The sequence below is a fragment of the Amblyraja radiata genome, chromosome 1 (assembly GCF_010909765.2).
Source record: "Amblyraja radiata isolate CabotCenter1 chromosome 1, sAmbRad1.1.pri, whole genome shotgun sequence".
Classification (NCBI taxonomy): Eukaryota; Metazoa; Chordata; class Chondrichthyes; order Rajiformes; family Rajidae; genus Amblyraja; species Amblyraja radiata.
Window position 1 is genome coordinate 21,459,491 of NC_045956.1, and position 23,097 is coordinate 21,482,587.

The following is a 23,097-nucleotide window of genomic DNA, read 5'->3' on the forward strand; positions in this document are numbered from 1 at the left end:
AATCCCGGCTTTGGGAGCCATCTATGTGGAATTTGCATGTTCTCTCTGTGACCACGTTTCCTCCCACATCTGAAAGGCGTGGGTTTGTAAGATCATATGCTTCTGTAAATTGTCCCCAGTGTGTGGGAAGTGGATGCAAAAGTGGGATAATGTACAACTAGTGTGAACAGATGAAGGACCCGAAATGTTACCCATTCCCTATCTCCAGAAATGCTGCCTGTCCCGCTGAGTTACTCCAGCATTGTGTCTATCTTTGGTGTAAACCAGCATCTGCAGTTCCTTCCCATACATACAATTCTCTTTTCCACTTTGAAAGATAGAGACAATTTACAACAAAGAAATTAAGCTCATCAAACACTGTGAAGTACCATAGTGCATAACCTCCACAATTTTCTTTAAGCTATTGATATTCACAAGATGCACTTGCACAATGAAGAAACATTCCAGAATTTGTCTCAAATGGGTTCACTGAAGGAACAAAGTAGTATGAGGGAATACTGCTTGGATTCTTGTATTTTTAAATAAATTAACTCTTTTCAGTAAAGCTAATTTAATTGGGAGAAAAGTAATGACAGTCATGATAGCAAAGCCGGAAGGTCATCAAAGCTTTCACATCCAATGAGTGCCTGGATTGTTTTCTTGTTCCACATTGAAGTGGTTTGTCTCCCTTTTCCCTCACACTTGATACTCATAACCCTCTTGACTGATTCATTGAGGCGGCTATGCCGCCATTAATATCCTGCAACCATTTCTGCCTTAGCTATCTAAATAGTCAGAAACCAATATCACCGTATCTTTACAATTTACCAATCTTGAGAGAAATTTAGAAACTAATTTTCCATTAAATCAGATTCAAAGGCTTTTATGCACCACACAATCTCATTTGCTGTCTCTAGCCCAACGCACAAAACATGTTAAAACTGTCGTTACTAACAGAAGGAATGGGTGACTTATCAGTAGGGGCTCGACCCGAAATGTCACTCTGCAGAGATGTTGCCTGTCCAACATTTTGTGTCTATCCCTGTGCTTCTCATAGTCTCTCATTAGCTTTCTGTAAACAGTTCCAGTCCTGCTCGTCAAGCACTATCCACATCTCTCTCTCTCAAGAGCAGCATGCTAAGTGACAGACTCAAGGGGACTTGTTTCTCTTCCACACATTTCTACTGTGCTTGGAATCTAAGCAACAATGTTCTCTTCATGAACTAGGATGAAAATACGGCTGCATATGTAGTCGGGGTTGCCCTGATTTATCACAAGTTTAACTCTTCCTCCCTGTCTGGCATTTCTGTACCAGTCATGCAAGCGCAACTTCCAAAGCATTTCAATTATTTCCCAAGGGTCAAAAATGTTATTGATTGATTATACCTTTAATAATCCTTTACAGGAAATTACAGTGCCACGACAGCTTCAAGACAGACATAACACCACACATTTCCTCAAATGGCTTCCATACTTAACAAGTTAAAATACAAGTTAAAATACAAGTTAAAATACAATTAATTTAAAAAAAAGTGCAGTTATTTATGCGCATTATATAACCTTATAGCAGCTGGTAAACAGGACTTCCTATGTCTCTCAGTTTTGCACATTGGTGCAATCAGCCTCTGACTGAAGATGCTGCTCTTGATCACCTTCAGGGCATGGAGTGGGTGAGTGGGGTTGGTCATTATAGAACCTAGTTTGTTCAGAGTTCTGGCCTCTGCCACCTGCTGGACCGTTCGTTGCTCAGCCCCGACCACTGAGCCGGCCTTCCTGATTAGCTTGTCCAGTCTGTTTTTATCCGCTATACGGGCGCCATCTCCCCAACAGGCCACAGCAAAAAACAGAGCACTGGCCACCACTGAATGGTAGACACTGCACAGTAGGGGTTGGCAGATGTTAAATGCCCTCAGCCTCCTTAAAAAATACAGTCGGCTTTGTCCCTTCCTGTACACCGCCTCCATATGACACTTCCAGTTCAGCTCACTGTCAAGCTGCACCCCAAGGTACCTGTGATTAGCGACCACCTCCACCTCAGTGCCCTTAATGGTGATTGGTGTTGCTTGAGTCCTCCTCCTCCCCCTCCTGAAGTCCACAACTATCTCCTTTGTTTTTTTGGTGTTAAGATGGAGGTTATTGTGTGCACTCCACTCCACAAAGTTACTTATTATGTCTCTATACTCCTCCTCATTGCCCCCTTTAATGAGGCCGACAACAGCTGTATCATCCGAAAACTTCTGCAAAAAGCAGCTGTTGGTGTTACATTGGAGATCCGTTGTGTAGATGGTAAACAGGAACGGAGCCAGCACAGTTCCTTGTGGAGCCCCTGTGCTGCTCAAGATGGTGCCCGAGACACTGTTCTGTAGGCGCACGTACTGTGGTCTGAGGGAAAGGTAATCCAAACACCACAGTACCAGTGATGGATCCACTTTCATCTTCTCCATCTTCTCCCCTAGCAGTCGGGGCTGAATTGTGTTGAAGGCACTTGAGAAGTCAAAAAAAGTAATCCTTACAGATGCATCAGTAGTGTCCAAATGTGTGTACACCCTCTGCAGCATGTAAATGAGGGCATCATCGACACTGATGTTAGGCTGATATGCAAACTGTAAAGGATCCATTTGATTTGACACACTAGTCCTGATGTAGGAAAGGACAAGTCTCTCAAATGTCTTCATTATATGTGAAGTGAGCGCTACTGGTCTGTAGTCATTGTGGAGAGTGGGATGGGTCTTCTTTGGGACAGGTACCAGGCAAGATGTTTTCCACAGCCTTGGAACCCTCTGTAGACGCAAGCTCAGGTTGAACAGGTGTGTTAGTTGTCAAATGTTCCAAAAAACAATGAATTTCTTACATGCAGCAGCATACAGGCTTGTAAACAGTACTCAGTACATAACCTAAAAAACAAAAACTAGTTCAATAAATAAAGCACCCAATATAATGCAAAACAAAGCCCGAAGTCCCCAAATAACATGAATAGAAACTAAAAAAAAAAAAAAAATCACCTTCAAGTCCAGACTCAAACCTTTTACAATTACACAAGGTCCTAACGCATATGCACCATGCAGTTATATGTCATATCTTGGGACATTGCTTGAACATGCGCATCGGTACCAGATGGAAAAAGAACTCCATCTTCTTTCCATCATTTTTCCCCCCATAAACATCCAATAAATGTTAGTATTTTATTTATGACTCATTTGTGCACTCTATGAATGACAATTTGTGACCATTTTCACAAGATTAAAATTCCCAATAACATATTCCTCTATGAATACAATGTAATGTAATCTGCACAGCAGATAATTATTATAATTAAGACTTTTGCAAGAAACGTTTTGCCCAGTGCAAAAGAAAGTCTCAAAGTTCAAACTCATTCTTGCACTCATAACTATGTTACCTTAAGACCCAACAATATCTCAGTTGAAAATATTTCACCTGCATTCGCCAATCACTCCACATTCTTGTTCTCCGTAGCTCTGAACTAATCTCTGAAGGGTGGCATGAAGGTGCAGCGATAGAGTTGTTGCCTTACAGCGCCTGAGACTACGGGTGTGGTCTGTACGGAGTTTGTATGTTCTCGCCGTGACCTGCGTGGGTTTTCTCCGAAATCTTCAGTTTCATCCCACACTCCAAAGACGTACAGGTTTGTAGGTTAATTGACGGTAGAAATGAAAATTGTCCCTAGTGTGTGTAGGATAGTATTAAAGTGCTGGGATCACAGGACACGGTGGGCCGAAGGGCCTGCTTCCGCGCTGTATCTCTGAACTAAACAAAATCTGTCTTGGATCGAGCACGTTGATGAAATCATATAGAAAGTTAATCATCGCCTCAACCTCCTTGGAAGGTTGAGGAGAATTGTGGATCCTTGGCTTACCGTCCCTCAGTTCCTTGGTCTTGCTATGGTTGACAGCAAGATTGTTGTTCTGGCATCAGATTATCTCCCACCTGCATTTTGTCTCAAAGTTACCCATTATATGGTGTATTGGGACGGGACGACAGATGGCACAATGGGCTAAGTGTTCGGCTGGCGATCGGAAGGTAGCTGGTTCGAATCCCGCTTGGAGTGCATACTGTCGTTGTGTCCTTGGGCAAGACACTTCACCCACCTTTGCCTGTGTGTGAATGTGTGTGAGTGATTGGTGGTGGTCGGAGGGGCTGTAGGCGCAGATTGGCAGCCACGCTTCCGTCAGTCTGCCCCAGGGCAGCTGTGGCTACAGAAGTAGCTTACCACCACCGAGTGTGACTGAGGAGTGAATGAATAATGCGATGTAAAGCGCCTTGAGTATTAGAAAGGCGCTATATAAATCCCATCCATTATTATTATTATTATTATTATTGTTAGCAAATTGAAAGATGGTCTTGGAGCTGTCTTGATACACATTCATGTGTATAAAGTGGCTGGAGTAGCGGACGGAGCACAATGCTTGAGATGCTCCTGTGTTGATGGTTAACGAGGAGGAAATGCTGTTGTCAATTCATACAGATTGTGATCTGCCAATGAAGAAATTGAGAATCCAATTGCAAAGGTTTGAGCAGAGACCCAGTTCTCAGTCTGAATAAAGGTCTTGACCCGAAATGTCACCCATTCCTTTTCTCCAGAGATGCTGCCTGACCTGCTGAGTTACTCCAGCTTTGTGTGTCTATCTTCGGCTTAAAATAGCATCTGCAGTTCCTTCCGACACATTTTGTCACCACTGCAAAATCTCCTCAAATTATGCCCACTTTGAAGAAGTTCTCTTCATCTCTCCGACAAGGGTTCTGTAAAATCCTCTCTCGAGATTCCTCCTGCTCTCCGACTCTACAACCACATTTTAACCCAGACTTGCTAGCCAGACTCGTTTTCTTGGTGCTTGCCTGTGCCTCCATCTTCTGCCTTGGGGATTCCAACTCCGGTTCAAGACATCCAAGTTCGGACCCAACCCGGATCACAGGTACCGACAGTCTGAAGAAGGCTCTCCACCTGAAATGTCACCTATTCCTTTGCTCCAGAGATGCTGCCTGCACCGCTGAGTTACTCCAGCTTTTTGTCGATCCCCAGTTGTCAGAGTTTGACATGTTTGCAGGGGATGATGGTATTGAACACCAAGCAGTAGTCAATGGGCGACAACCAAACATACATGTTCTTATTACATAGAAACATAGAAAATAGGTGCAGGAGTAGGTCATTCGGCCCTTCAAGCCTGCACCGTCATTCAATATGATCATGGCTGATCATCCAACTCAGTCTCCCGTACCTGCCTTCTCTCCATACCCCCTGATCCCCTTAGCCACATCTAACTCCCTCTTAAATATAGCCAATGAACTGGCCTCAACTACCTTCTGTGGCAGAGAATTCCAGAGATTCACCACTCTCTGTGTGAAAAATGTTTTTCTCATCGTGGTCCGAAAAGACTTCCCCCTTATCTTTAAACTGTGACCCCTTGTTCTGGACTTCCCCAACATCGGGAACAATCTTCCTGCATCTAGCCTGTCCAACCCCTTAAGAATTTTGTAAGTTTCTATAAGATCCCCCCTCAATCTTCTAAATTCTAGCGAGTACAAACCGAGTCTATCCAGTCTTTCTTCATATGAAAATCCTGACATCCCAGGAATCAGTCTGGCGAACCTTCTCTGTACTCTTGTCCACGTAGTGCAGTGCGGAGTGAGATTGTATCCCCCTTATCATTAATTCACCATCTGTGCAACTGTGACTGTTCATGCTCTTGCCCAAGCTAGCAGGCTGCAGATTCAATTCCACTCAAGGAGATGCACAAACAAATCTGACATATCTGTGCTGAGCTGACAAATTGCTGCACTTTCAGAGACCCTGCCTCTCTGATGTAGGCACTCGATGGGGCCTCGTCTGCTGTTGCACGATGGAGGCAACTTGCGTGCAGCACTGGCTTAAGTGTGGCAATTATAATCGACCACCCCACACGTCATGAAGGGACTCCGTTCTTACTAGAACGTCCAAATTGCAATTTTCCGTAACACAAAACCTATTTCCCATTAAATCCCCTGTTATAAGTGAGATGCTCTGATGCAATGTTTTTATCTCAGGAATGATAGTGCCACTGGTTCATTGGGGTGGGGAGCGCAAAAGAGATTCCATTGTCATAGAAGGGCCTGCGGATGTTGGTTTAAACTAAAGATAGACTCAAAATGCTAGAGTAACACGGCAGAACAGACAGCATCTCTGGATAGAAGGAATGGGTGACGTTTCGGGTCGAGTCCCTTCCCAAAACATCACCCATTCCTTCTATCCAGAGATGCTGCCTGTTCAGCCGAGTTATTCCAGCATTTTGTATCTAGATTCCATTGTCAATTAAGAAAAGGAAATCTTAGTAGCCAGCTGCTGATTTTGGAGCCAGAAGATAGTACTCACCCTCTTGCCTTCAGTTCGAATGGAAATGTATACTTTAAATACATATCAGATGCAGTTATGCGTTCAATGATACATCTCTCAACAATTAAGAGGCCATTCAGGTTTACAATTTGTAATTTAAACTTGCTGATCCCGTTTTGGACATCTTGAAGGTAAATAATACGAAAAATTCCTGAAAAAACACACCCTGCTAGATCAATAGGAACATTCTGCATTAAAAACAAAACCACCACATTACCTGTGCATGACAAGAGGTACAAATTGAAAAAAAAGGCGAAATTATTTTGCATTTAATTTCTCCGTCCATCTAAATTCAGCACGAGCTAATCTTATTCCCCATCTCAGATTTCTGGGTAAATGTCTGTGACCCAAATACAGGCAGCTTACGTTTTATGCGGGAGTTACGTGCACATAAATCACACATATGCCAGGCATAAATTCGAGTGCGTTATTTCCTAAATGGGAGCGCGTAAATAAAATTTCGGCAGTAATAAAACCAGCACATTATTCTAAAAACACGTAATTCGAGTACTAGTAAAACGTGAGGCATTTTCAATTGCTTTAAATGCATTTTAATTTTATCGCGCAAGCTAAACATACTAAAGGCTATATGTTACATTGTTTAACAGAGCATGGTTGGACAAGAGAAAATAGTTACCATGGGTTGTCAATTTCAATGACCGCTCAAGGTGAAACTGACAGACGTGTTCTTGACAATGGTATCCGATTGCTGCACAGAAACAATTTTTTTCCCCCTTGACACTTTTTTGCAATATTACTTTTATCTGCTCCCAATACTGTTATAACCAATTTTGCCAGCACAATACAAATAGTGTTCCCTAATTCATCAACTGTTTACATTCAATACAGAAACACATTACAGCAGAACAACCTGTACATCAAGTCAAGCTCGACACAAAAAGCTGGAGTAACTCAGCAGGGCAGGCAGCATCTCTGGATAGAAGGAATGGGTGATGTTTCAGGTCTGAAGAAGTGTCTCAACCCGAAACGTCACCTTTCTCTCCAGTAACTCTGCCTGACCCGCTGAGTTACTCCAGCATTTTGTGTCTATCTTCTGTGTAAACCAGCATCTGCAGTTCCTTCCTACACATCAAGAGTCAAGAATGTTTATTTGTTATATTCACCGGCAGAGGAACAATTCTTCTCTTGATCTATTGCATCTGTAAAATTGTGGTTCGAACAAACTGGATCATGGATCCTACTACACCAGGTCAGTGTAGGGCTGTAGGGCTCAAGAGCAGGTGCTCCAGCAAATATCTGGCAGAGTCTCAACAACTCCAGGGCTTCCACATTTCAAGATCCATGCGCTAGATTCCTCAACTTGCGATTTACAACAAGGTGAGTTTAGTTTAGTGTCCTGTGTACCGAGTTACAGTGAAAACCCTTTGTTGCGTGCTAATGAAGTCATCCACAGTGTACACATACATACGGGAATAACGATTAGAGCAAGATAAAGCCAGTAATGTCCGATCAAAGATAGTCCGATGGTCACCATTGAGGTAGATAGTAGTTCAGGACACCTCTCTCTAGTTGTGGCAGGATGATTCAATTGCCTGATAACAGCTGGGAAAAAGTTGTCCCCGAATCTGGTGGTGTGCGTTTTCACACTTCTAGACCTTTTGCCCAATGGGAGAGGGGAGAAGAGAGAGTGGCCAGGGTGCGACTCATCCCTGATCATGCTGCTGGCCTTGCTGAGGCAGTGTGAAGTATAAATTGAGTCAATGGAAGGGAGTTTGGTTTGTGTGAATGGCTGGGCTGTGCCCACAATTCTCTGCAATTACTTGCGGTCTTGGATGGAGCTGTACTCTTTACGGCGATATTGGTTTGCTGATATCATGATTGCTCAGAGGATGAGAATCTGTGGCAAGCCATTCACTTTCTGACAACCAAAGCCTTTCCCTCATCTGGGAAGCACATGTTGGGAATGTGATGGAATATTCACCACTTGTTTAGTCGCATGTAACGGCCAATAGTAGCAACAAAGATCATGACAGAGGAACAGAATTATAAGGCACGTCACAGGTACTGTAATTACACTGTGTACCATTGAAACATAGACATAGAAAATAGGTGCAGGAATAAGCCATTCCGCTCTTCAGCCAGCACCGCCATTCAATATGATCATGGCCGACCATCCAAAATCAGTACCCCGTTCCTGCTTTCTCCCCATATCCCTTGATTCCATTAGCCCGAAGAGCTATATCTAATGCTCTCCTGAAAACATCCAGTGAATTGGCCTCCACTGCCTTCCAGGGCTGTGGAGTCAATACCCAAAACACCCGACTCAGACAACTTGATTTCTTACGCATTCGACTTAGACTCTGACCCCTAGGTATAATAATTCTAAATCTGCTATGATTTAGAATTATTTGCATTACACAAGATAGCATTTCATAAGAACTACATGAATCATCAGGCTACTTTTAAACCCATGTCCTTAAAGATTAAAGTATTGTTTATTCTTGAAAAAATAAAATTATCCAGACATGTTCACTCAGTAGAAGGTGGAGGGAAATCAGCTGTTGATGGCATTTGTTTACGTTTTGTTTCTCATCGTTCTGCCACCAGATGGCAGCACCAATGCGATTTCTCATTCTCTCCAGTGGAAATAAAGTGTGCGGTATGTTTTTTCCTATTTACGTTGTCTCTGAAATTTATGTTGGAGTCGGAGTCGGGACATTTTTACCGACTCCGACAGCACCAAAATTGCTCTGACTCCACGGCCCTGCTGCCTTCTGTGGAAGAGTATTCCACAAATTCACAGCTCTCTGCGTGAACATGTTTTTCCTCATCTCAGTCCTAAATGGCCTACCACTTATTCTTAAACTGTGACCCCTGGTTCTGGACTCCCCCAACATCGGGAAAATGTTTCCTGCATCTAGCCTGTCCAATCCTTTAAGAATTTAATATGTTTCTATAAGGTCCCCTCTCAGCCTTCTACATTCCAGTGATTACAAGCCCAGTCGACCCATTCTTTCATCAAATGTCAGTCCCACCATCCCGGGGATTAACCTGGTGAACCTACACTGGTTAACCTGCACCTACATTGGCCTCCACTGCCTTCTGCGGCAGAGAATTCCACAGATTCACAACTCTGAGTGAAAAAGTTTTTCCTCATCTCAGAACTAAATGGCCTACCCCTCATTCTTAAACTGAGAAACCTAGTTCTGGACTCCAACATATGGGGGGGAAAATTCTGCATCTAGCCTGTCCAATCCCTTAAGAATTTTATATGTTTCTTTACACGTTTCTATAAGATGCCCTCTCATCCTTCCAAATTCCAGTGAATACAAGCTCAGTCGATCCATTCTTGCATCATAAATCAATCCTGCCGTCCCGGGAATTAATCTGGTGAACCTACGCTGCACTCCCTCAATAGCAAGAATGTCCTTCGTCAAATTAGGAGACCATCTACAGGGTGGACTGCAGTTACTCACCAAACCTAACCTATCTTGACACCTCTCCAAACTCACCACCCCGTAAAGGCCAATGTGTATCTGTGTACCACCAGCTGTTATCAGGTAACTGAATCATCATACCATAACTAAAATGCAGTCCTGAACTACCATCTACCTCATCGGTGACCTTCGGACTATCTATGATCGGACTTTACTGGCTTTACCTTGCACTAAATTACCTTGCACAGAAGGTAGTTGAGGCCAGTTCATTGGCTATATTTAAGAATGAGTTAGATGTGGCCCTTGTGGCTAAAGGGCTCAGGGGGAATGGAGAGAAGGCAGATACAGGATACTGAGTTGGATGATCAGTCATGATCATATTGAATGGCAGTGCAGGCTCGAAGGGCCGAATGGCCTACTCCTGCACCTATTTTCTATGTTTCCAAACGTTATACCCTTAGATGGGACTAATGAGGCATGTTGGTTGGTGTGGGCAAGTTGGGCCGAAGGGCCTATTTCTGCATTCTACGACTGATGCACAGCGATTCACTTGCACTTTCTTTTGTTTCGAAATTTCGTTTCAGATTTTGAACATTTGCACTTTTTTTAACTTTTCTGCTTCCGGCCAGTTCGAACAAGACTACGTTTTTTGCTCTTCGCAGCCGTGACCTGACCAGCCGGCCTTTCCCATTGCACTAAAATAACAGCAGATAACACTGGAGGTAAACATCAGTTCAGGCAGCATAGGCAGGGTGACATCAAGAAGGTTAACATTTCAGGCCCTTCATCAGATGCTGCTTGCTCTACTGAGTGCTTTCAGCATTTCTCATTCAGTTTCAGATTTCCAACAACTGCACTGTGTATTGCATCTCACAATTCCGGCTTTACCTTGCACTAAACGGTATTCCCCCATCATGTATCTGTAAGCTGTAAATAGATCGACTGGAATCATATAGACAATAGACAAAAGGTACAGGAGTAGGACATTCGGCCCTTCGAGCCAGCACCGCCATTCAATGTGATCATGGCTGATCATCCCCAATCAGTACCCCGTTCCTGCCTTCTCCCCATATCCCCTGACTCCGCTATTTTTAAGAGCCCTATCTAGCGCTCTCTTGAAAGCATCCAAAGAACCTGCCTCCACCTCCCTCTGAGGCAGAGAATTCCACAGACTCACCACTCTGTGAGAAAAAAAATTTCCACGTCTCCGTTCTAAATGGCTTACTCCTTATTCTTAAACTGTGGCCCCTGGTTCTGGACTCCCCCAACATCGGGAACATGTTTCCTGCCTCTAGCATGTCCAAGCCCTTAACAATCTTATATGTTTCAATGAGATCCCCTCTCATCCTAAACTCCAGAGTGTACAAGCCCAGCTGCTCCATTCTCTCAGCATATGACTTTGTACGTACATGTATTGTCTTTCCGCTGACTGGTCTTCACGCAACAAAGGCTTTTCATTGTACCTCGGTACACGTGACAATAAACTAAATAAATTAAACTAAACCACAGGTACCCTCCAAGTAAGCCCTGTCCCACGGTTCATTCCAAGAGCTCTCCCGAGTTAAAAAAAAAAATCAAACTCATGGTAAGCACGGAGAATGAACGTAGCGGTTACGTCGGAGCTCGGGGACGTCTCTTAGCGGCTCGTAACGCTAACGGCAGGTACTCGGCAAGACTGGCTAACGGCAGGTAAGCACGGGAAGACTCGTGAAGATTTTTCAATGCTGAAAAATGTCCACGAGAGTCCCGAGTACCGACGAGTGGCCATTACCGTAAATCTCCGAGTTCGAATCAGGGCAAACTCAGGAGAGCTCTTGGAATGAACTCGTACCTCGGAACAGGGGTTTAACACTATGAGCTTCAGTGTATTCAGTTTAAATAACAGCCTACAATTCTTGACACCAACCATTCCCCAGCCAGTTGATTGTTGGAGATGCAAGATTAAAACAGAAAACACTGAAAATACTCAGCATCGGGCAGCTTCTGTCAGAGAACGCAGTTCTGAAGAAAAGTAATTGACCAGAAACATCACCAAGTGCTGCCACCACACTGACCTTTCTGTCCTGGGCCTCCTCCACTTTCAGAGTGAGACCAAACGTAAATTGGAGGAACAGCGCATCATTTCACTTGGGCAGCTTACAACCCAGTAGCATGAACATTGATTTCTCTAATTTCAAGTTGCATCCACTCTCTCCATCCCTCCCATTCCCTAGTCATCATACTAGATTCACTGTTGTCCTGCTGAGTTTCAGTGTTTATGGTGTCCACGGTCTGGTTTGGCTCAGCCACCAAGCCCGACACCTGGAGGCTGCAGCGAATCGTCCGATTAGCAGATAAAGTTATTGGCTGCCACCTTCTCTCCATTGATGAACTGTACACTGCAAGGGCCAGGAAGCGAGTGGGCAAGATCATCTCTGACCCCTCTCACCCTGGCCACAAACTCTTTGAATCACTTCCCTCTGGAAGGCGACTCCGGTCTGTCAAAGCTGCCACAGCCAGACATAAAAACAGTTTTTATCCACGAGTAGTTGCTCTACACAACATCCAAAAATCTGTAGCCTCCCTTTAATCTGGTATTTTGTTGGTTCACATGCTTGATCAATGGTGTTTTATCATTAATCTTTTATTATTATTAATGTTAAGTGTTTTCCGAGTCATTTGTAACTGTCACTGTATGTCATGTTGTTACTTGTGGGCGGAGCACCAAGGCAAATTCCTTGTATGTGAATACTTGGCCAATAAACTTACTTACTTATATCACTCATTATCACATTCCCCACAGTCATCAATAGACCATTGGGGACTTCACCTTTCCTTGATCATCATTGCTGGATTTGATTTGTTATTTTACATATCTTTCATTCATTTGTTGTTCTATTGTTCTATACCTTCACAGATCTCTTCTTTCCCTCTCCCTGACTGTCTGAAGAAGGTGCCGTGAGTAGGCAGTGGCTTTTAAAAATCTTGAAAACCGTGCATGCGCAGATTGTTCTCTCCCTGGTAAGCTGTCAGCCGGTTTTTTTTTTTAAATCGTGGAAACCGCGCATGCGCAGCTTGTATCTATAACATGGTGCCCAGAATTGAACACAATATTCTAAATGTGGTCTCACTAACGTATATACAACTGCAACATGACCTCCCAACTTCTATATTCAATACTCTGACTGATGAAAGCGCTTTTGACCGCCTTATCCACCTGCGACTCGACCTTCAAGGAACCTTCTTCAGACTGAGGGACAGGGAGGGGAACACTAGAGTTATGGGAAGTTGCAGAACAAAGCAAACCATGCATCGATGACTCAGGAAAGGTGGAACCAACAATGGTCCAATGGAATCCAAAAAATGTGACCTCCAGGATCAGGAACAGCTGCTTCCCTACAACCATCAGGCTATTAAACACTAGAATTGTCAACTAAACTTCAAACCACCTTGGCTGCACCAGGGACTTCGGGCTTTTGTTTTTACTAATATCGTTTTTGTTTTTTTTTTAATATAATGAACTTACTGTTTAGTTTCTGATTATGTTATCCATTGAGCACTGCATCTAGAGACCTGTTTTGCTGTTGCAAGTAAGAATTTCATGATTCCGTGTTGGTACATATGACAACTGAACACTCTTGACACTTTAAGTAACATCCTGGTGAATCTCCTCTGCACCCTCTCCAGAGCAATTACATCCTTTTCGTGCTGTGGCTTCCAAAAAGTTGTGGTCTCACCAATGTTTTACAAATCTGTACCACAAGTTCCCCACATCACCATTCTTTCCCTTTGTTCATGCAGATTGCCATCTTGTGTACGTTCTTTACCATACTGTCTACTTGCAACCTTCAGGGATCATTGGGTTTTTATACCAAGGCACTGCTGTTCCTCGATGCACTCTAGGGTCCTACCACTCATTGTGTTTACATGCACCTGGATTAAATTCCATCTGATATAGCTCCGCTCGATTTACCAGTTGATCAAACTTTCAGTAACTTGAGACGATCCTCATCAATGTTCACAGCATCCTCAATTATTGCATCATCTGCAAATTTACTCATCATATGTTTCACCATGGATCACCACTCATTCTTACAATTTCAACAACTACAGACCCCGTTTTTCATCAGAAGACAATGTCTTAATCATCCTTTTTATTTAAGAAGGAACTGCAGATGCCGGAAAATCAAAGGTACACAAAAAAGCTGGAGAAACTCAGCGGGTGCAGCAGCATCTATGGAGCGAAGGAAATAGGCAACGTTTCGGGCCGAAACCCTTCTTCAGACTGATGGGGGGTGGGGGCGGGGAGAAGAAAGGAAAAAGGAGGAAGAGCCCGAAGGCTGAGGGATGGGAAGAGACAGCAGGAGGGCTGAGGAAGGGGAGGAGACAGCAAGGACTAACAAAATGTTCATGCCCCCAGGATGCAGACTCCCCAAGCGGAATATGAGGTGCTGTTCCTCCAATTTCCGGTGTTGCTCGCTCTGGCCATGGAGGAGACCCAGGACAGAGAGGTCGGATACGGAGTGGGAGGGGGAGTTGAAGTGCTACCGGGAGGTCGGGTTGGTTATTGCGGACCGAGCGGAGGTGTTCGGCGAAACGATCGCCCAACCTCCGCTTGGTCTCACCGATATAGATCTGCTGACATCTAGAGCAGCGGATGCAATAGATGAGGTTGGAGGAGATGCAGGTAAACCTCTGTCGCATCGGTCTTAATCATCCTTTTCTGATTCGCCTTCAATGGAAATACACCCTCCTTCAATATAGAAATCAAAACTGCGGCATGTATTATTCCAGCATGGAACCCACCAAAGTTGTACTAAACACAGGCTAATTTTATACTGCATTTTGTTTTCAACAAGTCCAAAATTCTGTTTACCTTAAAAAGATACAAAGATGCTGGTTTATAGGAAAGAAAAATGCAAAATGCTGGAGTAGCTCGGCAGGACAGACAACATTGATGGAGAACATGGATAGGTGACATTCCAGGTCAGGACCCTTCTGGTTCTGTTCTGCGATTCCATTTACTTGCCTCATTATTTGATACCCCGCCGGACATGCTGATTCTGCATTTCATGTACAAGGTTACCCAGCTCCCTCACAGCACCATTTTGTACAAAATATGAAAAGGAACTGCAGATGCTGGTTTATAGCAAAGAAAGACGTAAAACGCTGGAGTAACTCAGCAGGTCAGGCGGTATCTCTGGAGAGAATAGACAGGTGAAGTTCCGGATCGGGACACTCCTTCAGTCCCGACTTGAAACGTCACCTATTCATTTTCTCCAGAGATGCTACCTGACCCGCTGATTTACTCCAGCATTCTGTGTATACCATTTTATCTCAAGCCCACGTCCTCTTTAGGGAATCAGTCTCACATTCCCCAGATTATACTCCGTCTACTAGTTTTTTTTTTTTACCCATCTACTTTACACGCTCTCCAAGGCAGCCTCCTATTACTCACCCACCTTAATCTGAGCCTATTCAATCTGGCTCTCTCTAGTGTAAATAACTAGACTTCAATTATACAGCATGTGTCGAGACCAAGTAGACTCCCAACAGGCAAGTTCACAGAGGATTCCTGGCAATAATAGACACGTTTTTTGTCTCTTGGGCAATGGAAAGATCAGACCAGGCAGACACAGCAGTGAATAATTCTCTGCCACAGAGTGGAATTCTCTGCCAAAGAAGGCAGTGGAGGCCAATTCACTGGATGTTTTCAAGAGGGAGTTAGCTCTTAGGACTGACAAAATCAAGGGATATGGAGAAAAAGAACAGGGTACTGATTTTAGATAATTAGCCATAATCATATTGAATGGCAGTGCTGGCTCGAAGGGCCAAATGGCCTATTCCTGCTATTTTTCTGTTTCTAAGAAGTGGTTTAGCCACAGTCAAATCTGTACTATATATGCACAAGGTTGACTGACATGGAAAGAGAGAGATAAGAAATATAATACATCCGATTGTTGGATCCTGTGGCATCATTGAACTGAAGAACATAAAATTATCTAAAATAGGTTGTCATTTAATAGGATTGATTTTTTTAAATGAACTGATGTGGAAAATTGCAATGTGAATAAGAAAGTCCATATGCCATTGGCCAGAATGACTCGAGTATAGCAAACAATAATTTGTGCACATCATATTTTGTGTGTCATTGTCATATGTCAGTGTGGAAACGCCTTTCGGCCCAATTTGCCCACACCGTCCAACGTCCCACCTGCCTGGGTGTGGTCCATATCCCTCCAAACCTGTCCTATCCATGTACCAGTCTAACTGCTTCTTAAACGATGGGATAGTCCCAGCCTCAACCACCTCCTCTGGCAAGCAGCCTCCTCTGGCAAGCTTGTTCCATACACCCAAAATTTAAATGTTAAAGCATCATTACATGGCTCCTTAATACTGTTTAAAAAAATTATAAAACATGATGAAATGCATGAGCCTTGATTGAAACACAACATCTTCAGACTGCCTTGTGTGGCCTCATTTTGCATTAATAATATTAAGCATAAAAAGAGTTGGACTTCTCAATGCTGCCAGCATTTGGACAAGCAGCTGCGAACGTAGTCAGCCCACAAGCACACACCATCACCAGTATTCAATCAGTAGCATGGATTATTTTGTTTCCACTGCTCCATGGATTTGAGGCATCAAGCATGTTCCTATGGTTAATGACACAGACCTCAAAAGGTAGGTGGGTCTCACTACCGGCAAGGTGGACGTCTTTTCTACTTGTGACCCAAAGGAATTAGGATTGTCAATGCTGTACCTCAAATAAAAGGAAAGATTCCCTTGGCACATCCCCAGTCCCATGCCTCCTTGTCAAGTAGAGTCACAAGGTTAGAGAGAGAGAGAGATACAGTACAGAAACAGGTCCTTCACCGAGTCCACATAGAACATAGAACTTCGAACAATAGGTAGGTTTCACGGCAGTCGGGTCACGACCCATGACCCGTACTGTTGCTAGGCTACTCCAAATGGATTACACGCGATGAGCTGCAGGTAGGCACTTACCATTGTTTCCAGCGTAGCGGGCCCGTTAAAACCCGCTGAAATTGTCAATTTTTGCGCTGTAAATAATTATGTTAATCGGGATAAGCGTGTGAGACAGTTAGCCTACTTCAGAATTCCAAAAGTGAGGAGAAATGACGGTAGATAAAAACGAGAGCTGAAGGGACAACAACAGCCAGAGTGCTTGGCGAACATTGGCCGTTTGCTCACTGCATTTCATCAACCAAGGCATTATTTGTGTTTTTTCTTGATTCCTTTGGCATCTAAAAAGTTTCAGAAGTGATAAATCTGGCTGTAATTTTTTTAAATCGCCCATGGTTCTCGTGGGTTTTTAAATACAAAATGAAAACGCACCTGAAGAAAAATTTACAGCCAGATTTATCACTTCTGAGAATTTTTAGATACCAAAGGAATCAAGAAAAAACACAAATAATGCCTTACTTGATGAAATGCAGTGAGCAAACGGGATAATTCCCAATATTTTCAATGTTTACCAAGCACTTTAGCTGCTGTAGTCCCTTCAGTTCTCGCTTCTCTATACCTTCATTTCGCTTCACTTTTGGAATTCTAAAGTTGGGTACATGTCTCTCACAATTTTTTTCAGCGCAAAAATTCAACATTTTGGTGGTTTTTAACAAGTACGCGTTTCTAGCATTAATAACATATACCGGAAGTGACGGATGTCTTCCAGTTGGATTTAGCGGCTCCGTGCGTTCGAGCCCCATGACCCAGTGACCTTTCGTGCAACCTCGATATAAGCACAGGAATGGGCCCTTCAGCCCACTTTGATTGTGCCGAACATGGTGTCTAGCTGAACTGATATCTGCCAGCACATCATGCATCTTTTCGAGAGCCGGTGGGCGGCGCGACTCTCGTCAGCAGCGGCCTCTGCAGTCCGTCTGTGTTTTATTATTTTTTGTCTCGTTTTTATGTAGTTTTTGTTTTTTGTTGTTGGGGTATGTGTGTGGGGGGGTGGGGGTTAACTTTAAAATCTTTCCCCTGCACGGGAGACCCGACCTTTTCTTTGTCGGGTCTCCGTTGTCGTTGGGGCTGCAACGTGGAGCGGCCTCCAACAGGAACGACCTGGGGGTCCAGCTGTGGAGCTGCCGACTACTCACCGTCACGGGGCTGGCCGAGTCCGGAGCGGGTGGAGCTGTGGTGGACGCTGCTGCCACCCGACCTCCAGAGATTCGGAGGCTGCAACTGCGGGTCTGGCGGACGGCGGCACCAGGAGCCCGCGGGTCCCTGCTGGGAAACCGCTTTTCGGGGCTTCCGCAACGGCGACTTCTCCCGCCCGAGTTGCGGGGTTGAAGAGCACCTGAGCGGGGCCTTACACCATCGCCCCGCGCGGCTTGGAATGGCCGCGGGACTTTGCGAGCGCACGCTGGGGGCTCTAACACCAAGACCTGGTGCGCGACCTTGCATCACCCGGCGTGGCTTTAATGGCCGCGGGACAATCGCCATCGCCAGCCGGGGGATTTGACTTTGACTCTGACATCGGGGGGGAGAGTGCAGTGGAGAGATAAGTTTTTTTTTTTGCCTTCCATCACAACGATGTGATGGATGTTTGTGTAAACTGTGTTGTGTCTCGGGTCTTTTTGTTTTGTAATGTATGGCTGCAGAAACGACATTTCGTTTGGACCTCAAGGGGTCCAAATGACAATAAATTGAATTGTATTGTATTGTATGTATCTCTCTCTATTCACTGCACTTCCTATCTAAAAGCATCTTAAATGTCACTATCATATCTGCCTCCACCATTACCCCAGGCAATGTTTTCCAGGCCCCCACTATGTGTGAAAAACAACTTGCCCCACACATTTCCATTAAACTCCCACTCTCTCTCCCCCCCCCCCCCCCACCTTATAGCTATGCCCACTGATGTAGGGCCAACCACCCATTTACAGTTGTTGACAAAAATACTCACCACTGGTGCATTACCTAGTGCTCCTCTGACACACACACACACACACACCTACCTACCCTTGAACTTCCAACAGCCCATCAAGGTGAAAGCACACAACACCACTAGTGCTTTTCCATTAACTAGAGTGTGGTTAATCTGTGAAAATCCCTACACGACACTGATCCACTACAAAGGCAGAACATTTCCCACTGAAAACTGGGACATTATTGCCCTAACAGAAACCCTGCAGACTAGTGTGGCAGAGCAGTAGAGTTGATGCCTTACAGCGCCCAAGACCTGGGTTCAATCCTGACTGCGGGTGCTGTCTGTACGGAGTTTATACATTCTCCCTGTAGCCGCGTGGGTTTTCTCCGGGTACATTCCAAAGATGTACAGGTTTGTAGATTAATTGGCTTATGTACACTGCCCATAAAGTGTCAGAATACAAAACTAACTTAACATAGAACTAATGCACGGGTGATCATTGGTCGGTGCAGACTCGGTGGGCCCGTTTCCACTTTGCATCTCCAAAAACTAAACCAGGAGTTTGCCAGGGACATCTGCAAGAATACGAGTGCAGTCTCCAAATGGCTGCACTTTGGAGAAGCTTGCAAAGCAGGCATGTTTTTAGCCAGGTTGCCTGATCCTGGGAGCTGCCGGAGTACAGTGTGCCAATGAATAGTGATCAGCAAACTCAGGTCTGGCAAGACATCAGTGCAGAAATAGGCCCACGCTCCCACTTGTGTTTTAATAAAGGTGACAAATGTTAATGGGGTAACTTGTGGAAGCATAGCCTGCATTGATGTTGGTCTACCAAGAAAGGTATTTAAGACAATGATGTCCCATTAAACATAGGTGAAAAAGCAGTTGGGTATTGAGCCCTTGAAAGCAGTTTTATTTCCAGCTTTACCTGAAGATGCACAGAAGGTTCAGTGCTCAACATGAACACAAGTTGTAAGACCATGTGCCAGCTTTCATTTATCTATCGATAGTGGAAAGAGTAGATAATGTCTAAATGTGTAGGAAGGAACTGCAGATGCTGGTTTAAACCGTAGACACAAAATTCTGGAGTAACTCAGCAGGACAGGCAGCATCTCTGGAGAGAATGTCACCCATTCCTTCTCTCTGGAGATGCTGCCTGTCCCAATTAGTCACTCCAGCATTTTGAGTCTATCATGACCTAACATGTTGGATGGCCCCAACACTTAAGATGTCATCACAAAGAAGACTCACTGGCACTTCTACTTTCTTAGAGGTTTACAGGAATTCATTATAAAACTGAACACAGTCAAACTTCAGCAGATGTCACTGTCAAAAGTATCCTGAATGGTTGCATCCTGGCCTGGTATGATTATTCCATAGTTCAAGGACTAAAGAGGCTGGGTGAACTCAGCCCAGTCTGCACCCGAAATTGATTTAGCAACGAGCACAGCCTTCCCTACCATGGAAAGCATCGATGCAAGCCACAGCCTCCAGACAGCAGCCATATCATCAAAGATCGGCATCATCTGGGCCATGCCCTCTTCTCGCTGCTACTGTTGGGTAGAAGATAAAGAAGCATGAAGTCCCACACCACCAGGTTCAGGAACAGCTACTTTCCAACAACCATCAAACTCTTGATCATATCCCTAATCCTACTGCGGCAACTCAAATTCTACCTGTACCTCACCACACTTGTGTACATGACAATAAACTCGACTTGATTTAAAGCAGAATGTTCATCCGACTATAAATACAGGTTTATAGTGATTGTCCCTTTAAATAACGTCCCATATTCCCTCAGCATTAGCAAGGTGCAAGCGACCAACACCTGTTGCCCAACCAATTTGGTAGAAAATCTCATTAATTTTGTAATAATGCAATGTCCACATGTTATCATCAGTTGGGCAAGTTTAGTGCTCTGACGACAGTGCAAGGAAACAAGTTCTTGAAGAAAATGGAGCAAAAAAATTATTGATGACATTCATCAACACACCCAGAAGTGTGCAAAACTGCTTAATGCCACATCGAGATGACAATAACTTAGCCACAACAAAATCGTGTTACAATACAGACATTGAAACTCCTGAATAAACGTTAATATCAGGTTTGTTCATTTACGCTGTTCTTCACAAATTTAGCTTTGAGAGATAAAGCAATCAGACCATTTCCATTATCTAAGAGCAGTAAATTAAATGCACTCTCTGCCTTTCAGTCTTGATACAAATTCAAACTTTTTTGGCAACTGATCATTTACCTCATTCCTGAAAGGGTGGACCATATTAAAACGTAGAAAATCACACAATTAAATATCTCGTTCTTAAAAACCGTCCGCTCACTGAAATGCGTTGAGTTCTCTTGAAAAGAGCATGTAAGAAATCACATAGCAACTTTACAAAGAGTGAGATTTTTAGAAATAAAAACGTGACATATTAAAATAAGATTGTACAAGCAATGAATACAATCATGTATTTAGTTTCCAATCATTTCTAGTATTAATAATTCTGAACATTAGAGTCTCCAATACTTTTTTTTTGCACATTTCTATCGTCGAGCTCTTTGTGAAAAGTGACATCATGATACATTGAAACTGAGCTCTAATTAAATGAGGGGAGTGTTTCAGAGATGTTAACCGGCAAATGACAAGACAAAAAATCAGCAGTGCAAAAAAAAGGGTTTTATTTGTCAAGTAGAAGGTAGACAAAAATGCTGAAGAAACTCAGCGGGTGAGGCAGCATCTATGGAACGTAGGAATAGGCAACGTTTCGGGTCGAACCCCTTCTTCAGACTGAAGAATTATTTTTGCAAACAAGTAGGTCAAGTGGCAAGTCTTCATGAGATAACCTGAATAAAAATAGACGAGCGCCAAACAATTTAACTATTAAACCTCAGTGCGCACCTTGGCCGGGGTGTTTATTTTAAAACGGCGTCACCTGAATAAAGCTGATTTTGCAGCACTCTGGACAAAGATTAAAAGACTCACCCTCCGCCCCGCTGGATTCTGTTGGCCTCCTTCCTGAACAACCGCATGCACCGAACCCAGCAGTTGCCCATGGCACATGCTCTTCGGTCACCAACAAGACACAGGGCTAAAGTGAAGAGCAAGCCCGGGTCCACAGGACAAGCCCATGCTCCCGGGGGCTATAAGAGCGGGGCATGAGATGCAGAGGCGGGCGGATAGTGGTGGGAGTTGCAACAGTAGCTCCTCCACCAGCAGCAACAACACCAGCAGCACAATCCCCGGGACTCCCGCACGCGCCTGCCCATCACCGGCTCACGCGCCGTCTTCTGGCAGGCCCGGCCCGGGCCACGTTCCACGTCTCCTTGGTCACCCCGCCCCCTCCTCCTGCTCCTCCCCCTCCTCCTCCAAGCCGCTAGGTGGCGCCGCAGCTCCCTCCCCCCCTCCCCGCTTTACCCTGTCCTGGCCGCTGGGTGGCGCCGCAACTCCCCACTCGGCCGCCTCTCGCCTCCAGGGTGCTCGGAATCGCGCCCAGCGCTCCCCCAGGCGGCGGTGAGCAGTAATAACAACTGCTTTTCACCGCTCCCTGGTCCCTTCTCTCAGCTTTTCACTTTTTCAATTCTCCACTCAAGTTTTTATGCACTTTCAAGTGCAGGTGATTGGCATTTTTCCCCCCAGAATTTTACAAACATGGTCATAGTGATAGGAGCAGAATTAGGCCATTCGGCCCATCAAGTCTACTCCGCCATTCAATCAAGGCTGATCTATCTCTCCCTCCCAACCACATTCTCCTGCCTTCTCCCTAAAACACCCGTACTAAAACACTCCCTGACACCCGTACTAATCAAGAATGATATTCATTGCGACTCCAAATAACATATAGGGACGTTTCATGGCAGTCGGGTCACGACCCATGACCCGTACTGTTGCTACGCTACTCCAAATGGATTACACGCGATGAACTGCAGGTAGGCACTTACCATTGTTTCCAGCGTAGCGTGCCCGTTAAAACCCGCTGAAATTGTCAATTTTTGCGCTGTAAATAATTATGGAAATCGGGATAAGCGTGTGAGACATTTAGCCTACTTCAGAATTCCAAAAGTGAGGAGAAATGACAGTAGATAGAAGCAAGAGCTGAAGGGACAACAACAGCCAGAGTGCTTGGCGAACATTGGCCGTTTGCTCACTGCATTTCATCAACTAAGGCATTATTTGTGTTTTTTCTTGATTCCTTTGGCATCTAAAAAGTTTCAGAAGTGATAAATCTGGCTGTAATTTTTTTAAATCGCCCATGGTTCTCAAGTGGGTTTTTACATACAAAATGAAAACTCATCTGAAGAAAAATTTACAGCCAGATTTATCACCTCTGAGAATTTTTAGATAGCAAAGGAATCAAGAAAAAACACAAATAATGCCTTACTGTTGATGAAATGCAGTGAGCAAACGCGATAATCCCCAATATTTTCAATTCCGATATCTGCACGGCCAATGTTTACCAAGCACTTTA

The 23,097-nt window shown here is 44.3% G+C and overlaps 1 protein-coding gene across 4 annotated transcripts in view; it reads right to left on the reverse strand.

The window, feature by feature from the left end:
• ap1ar (adaptor related protein complex 1 associated regulatory protein) overlaps positions 1–21,976 on the reverse strand; it is a 58,199-nt gene extending 36,223 nt beyond the window's left edge. For 2 of the 4 annotated variants that reach the window (XM_033018775.1, XM_033018765.1), the window contains exon 1: positions 21,615–21,958. In XM_033018775.1, the coding sequence (XP_032874666.1) occupies positions 21,615–21,685 (71 nt within the window). In that variant the 5' untranslated portion in view covers positions 21,686–21,958. Of the gene's footprint in view, positions 1–21,614 lie in introns of all 4 variants that reach the window. The other 2 variants (XM_033018751.1, XM_033018759.1) reach the window with 2 other exon arrangements.
• Between the last annotated feature and the right edge of the window lie 1,121 nt (positions 21,977–23,097).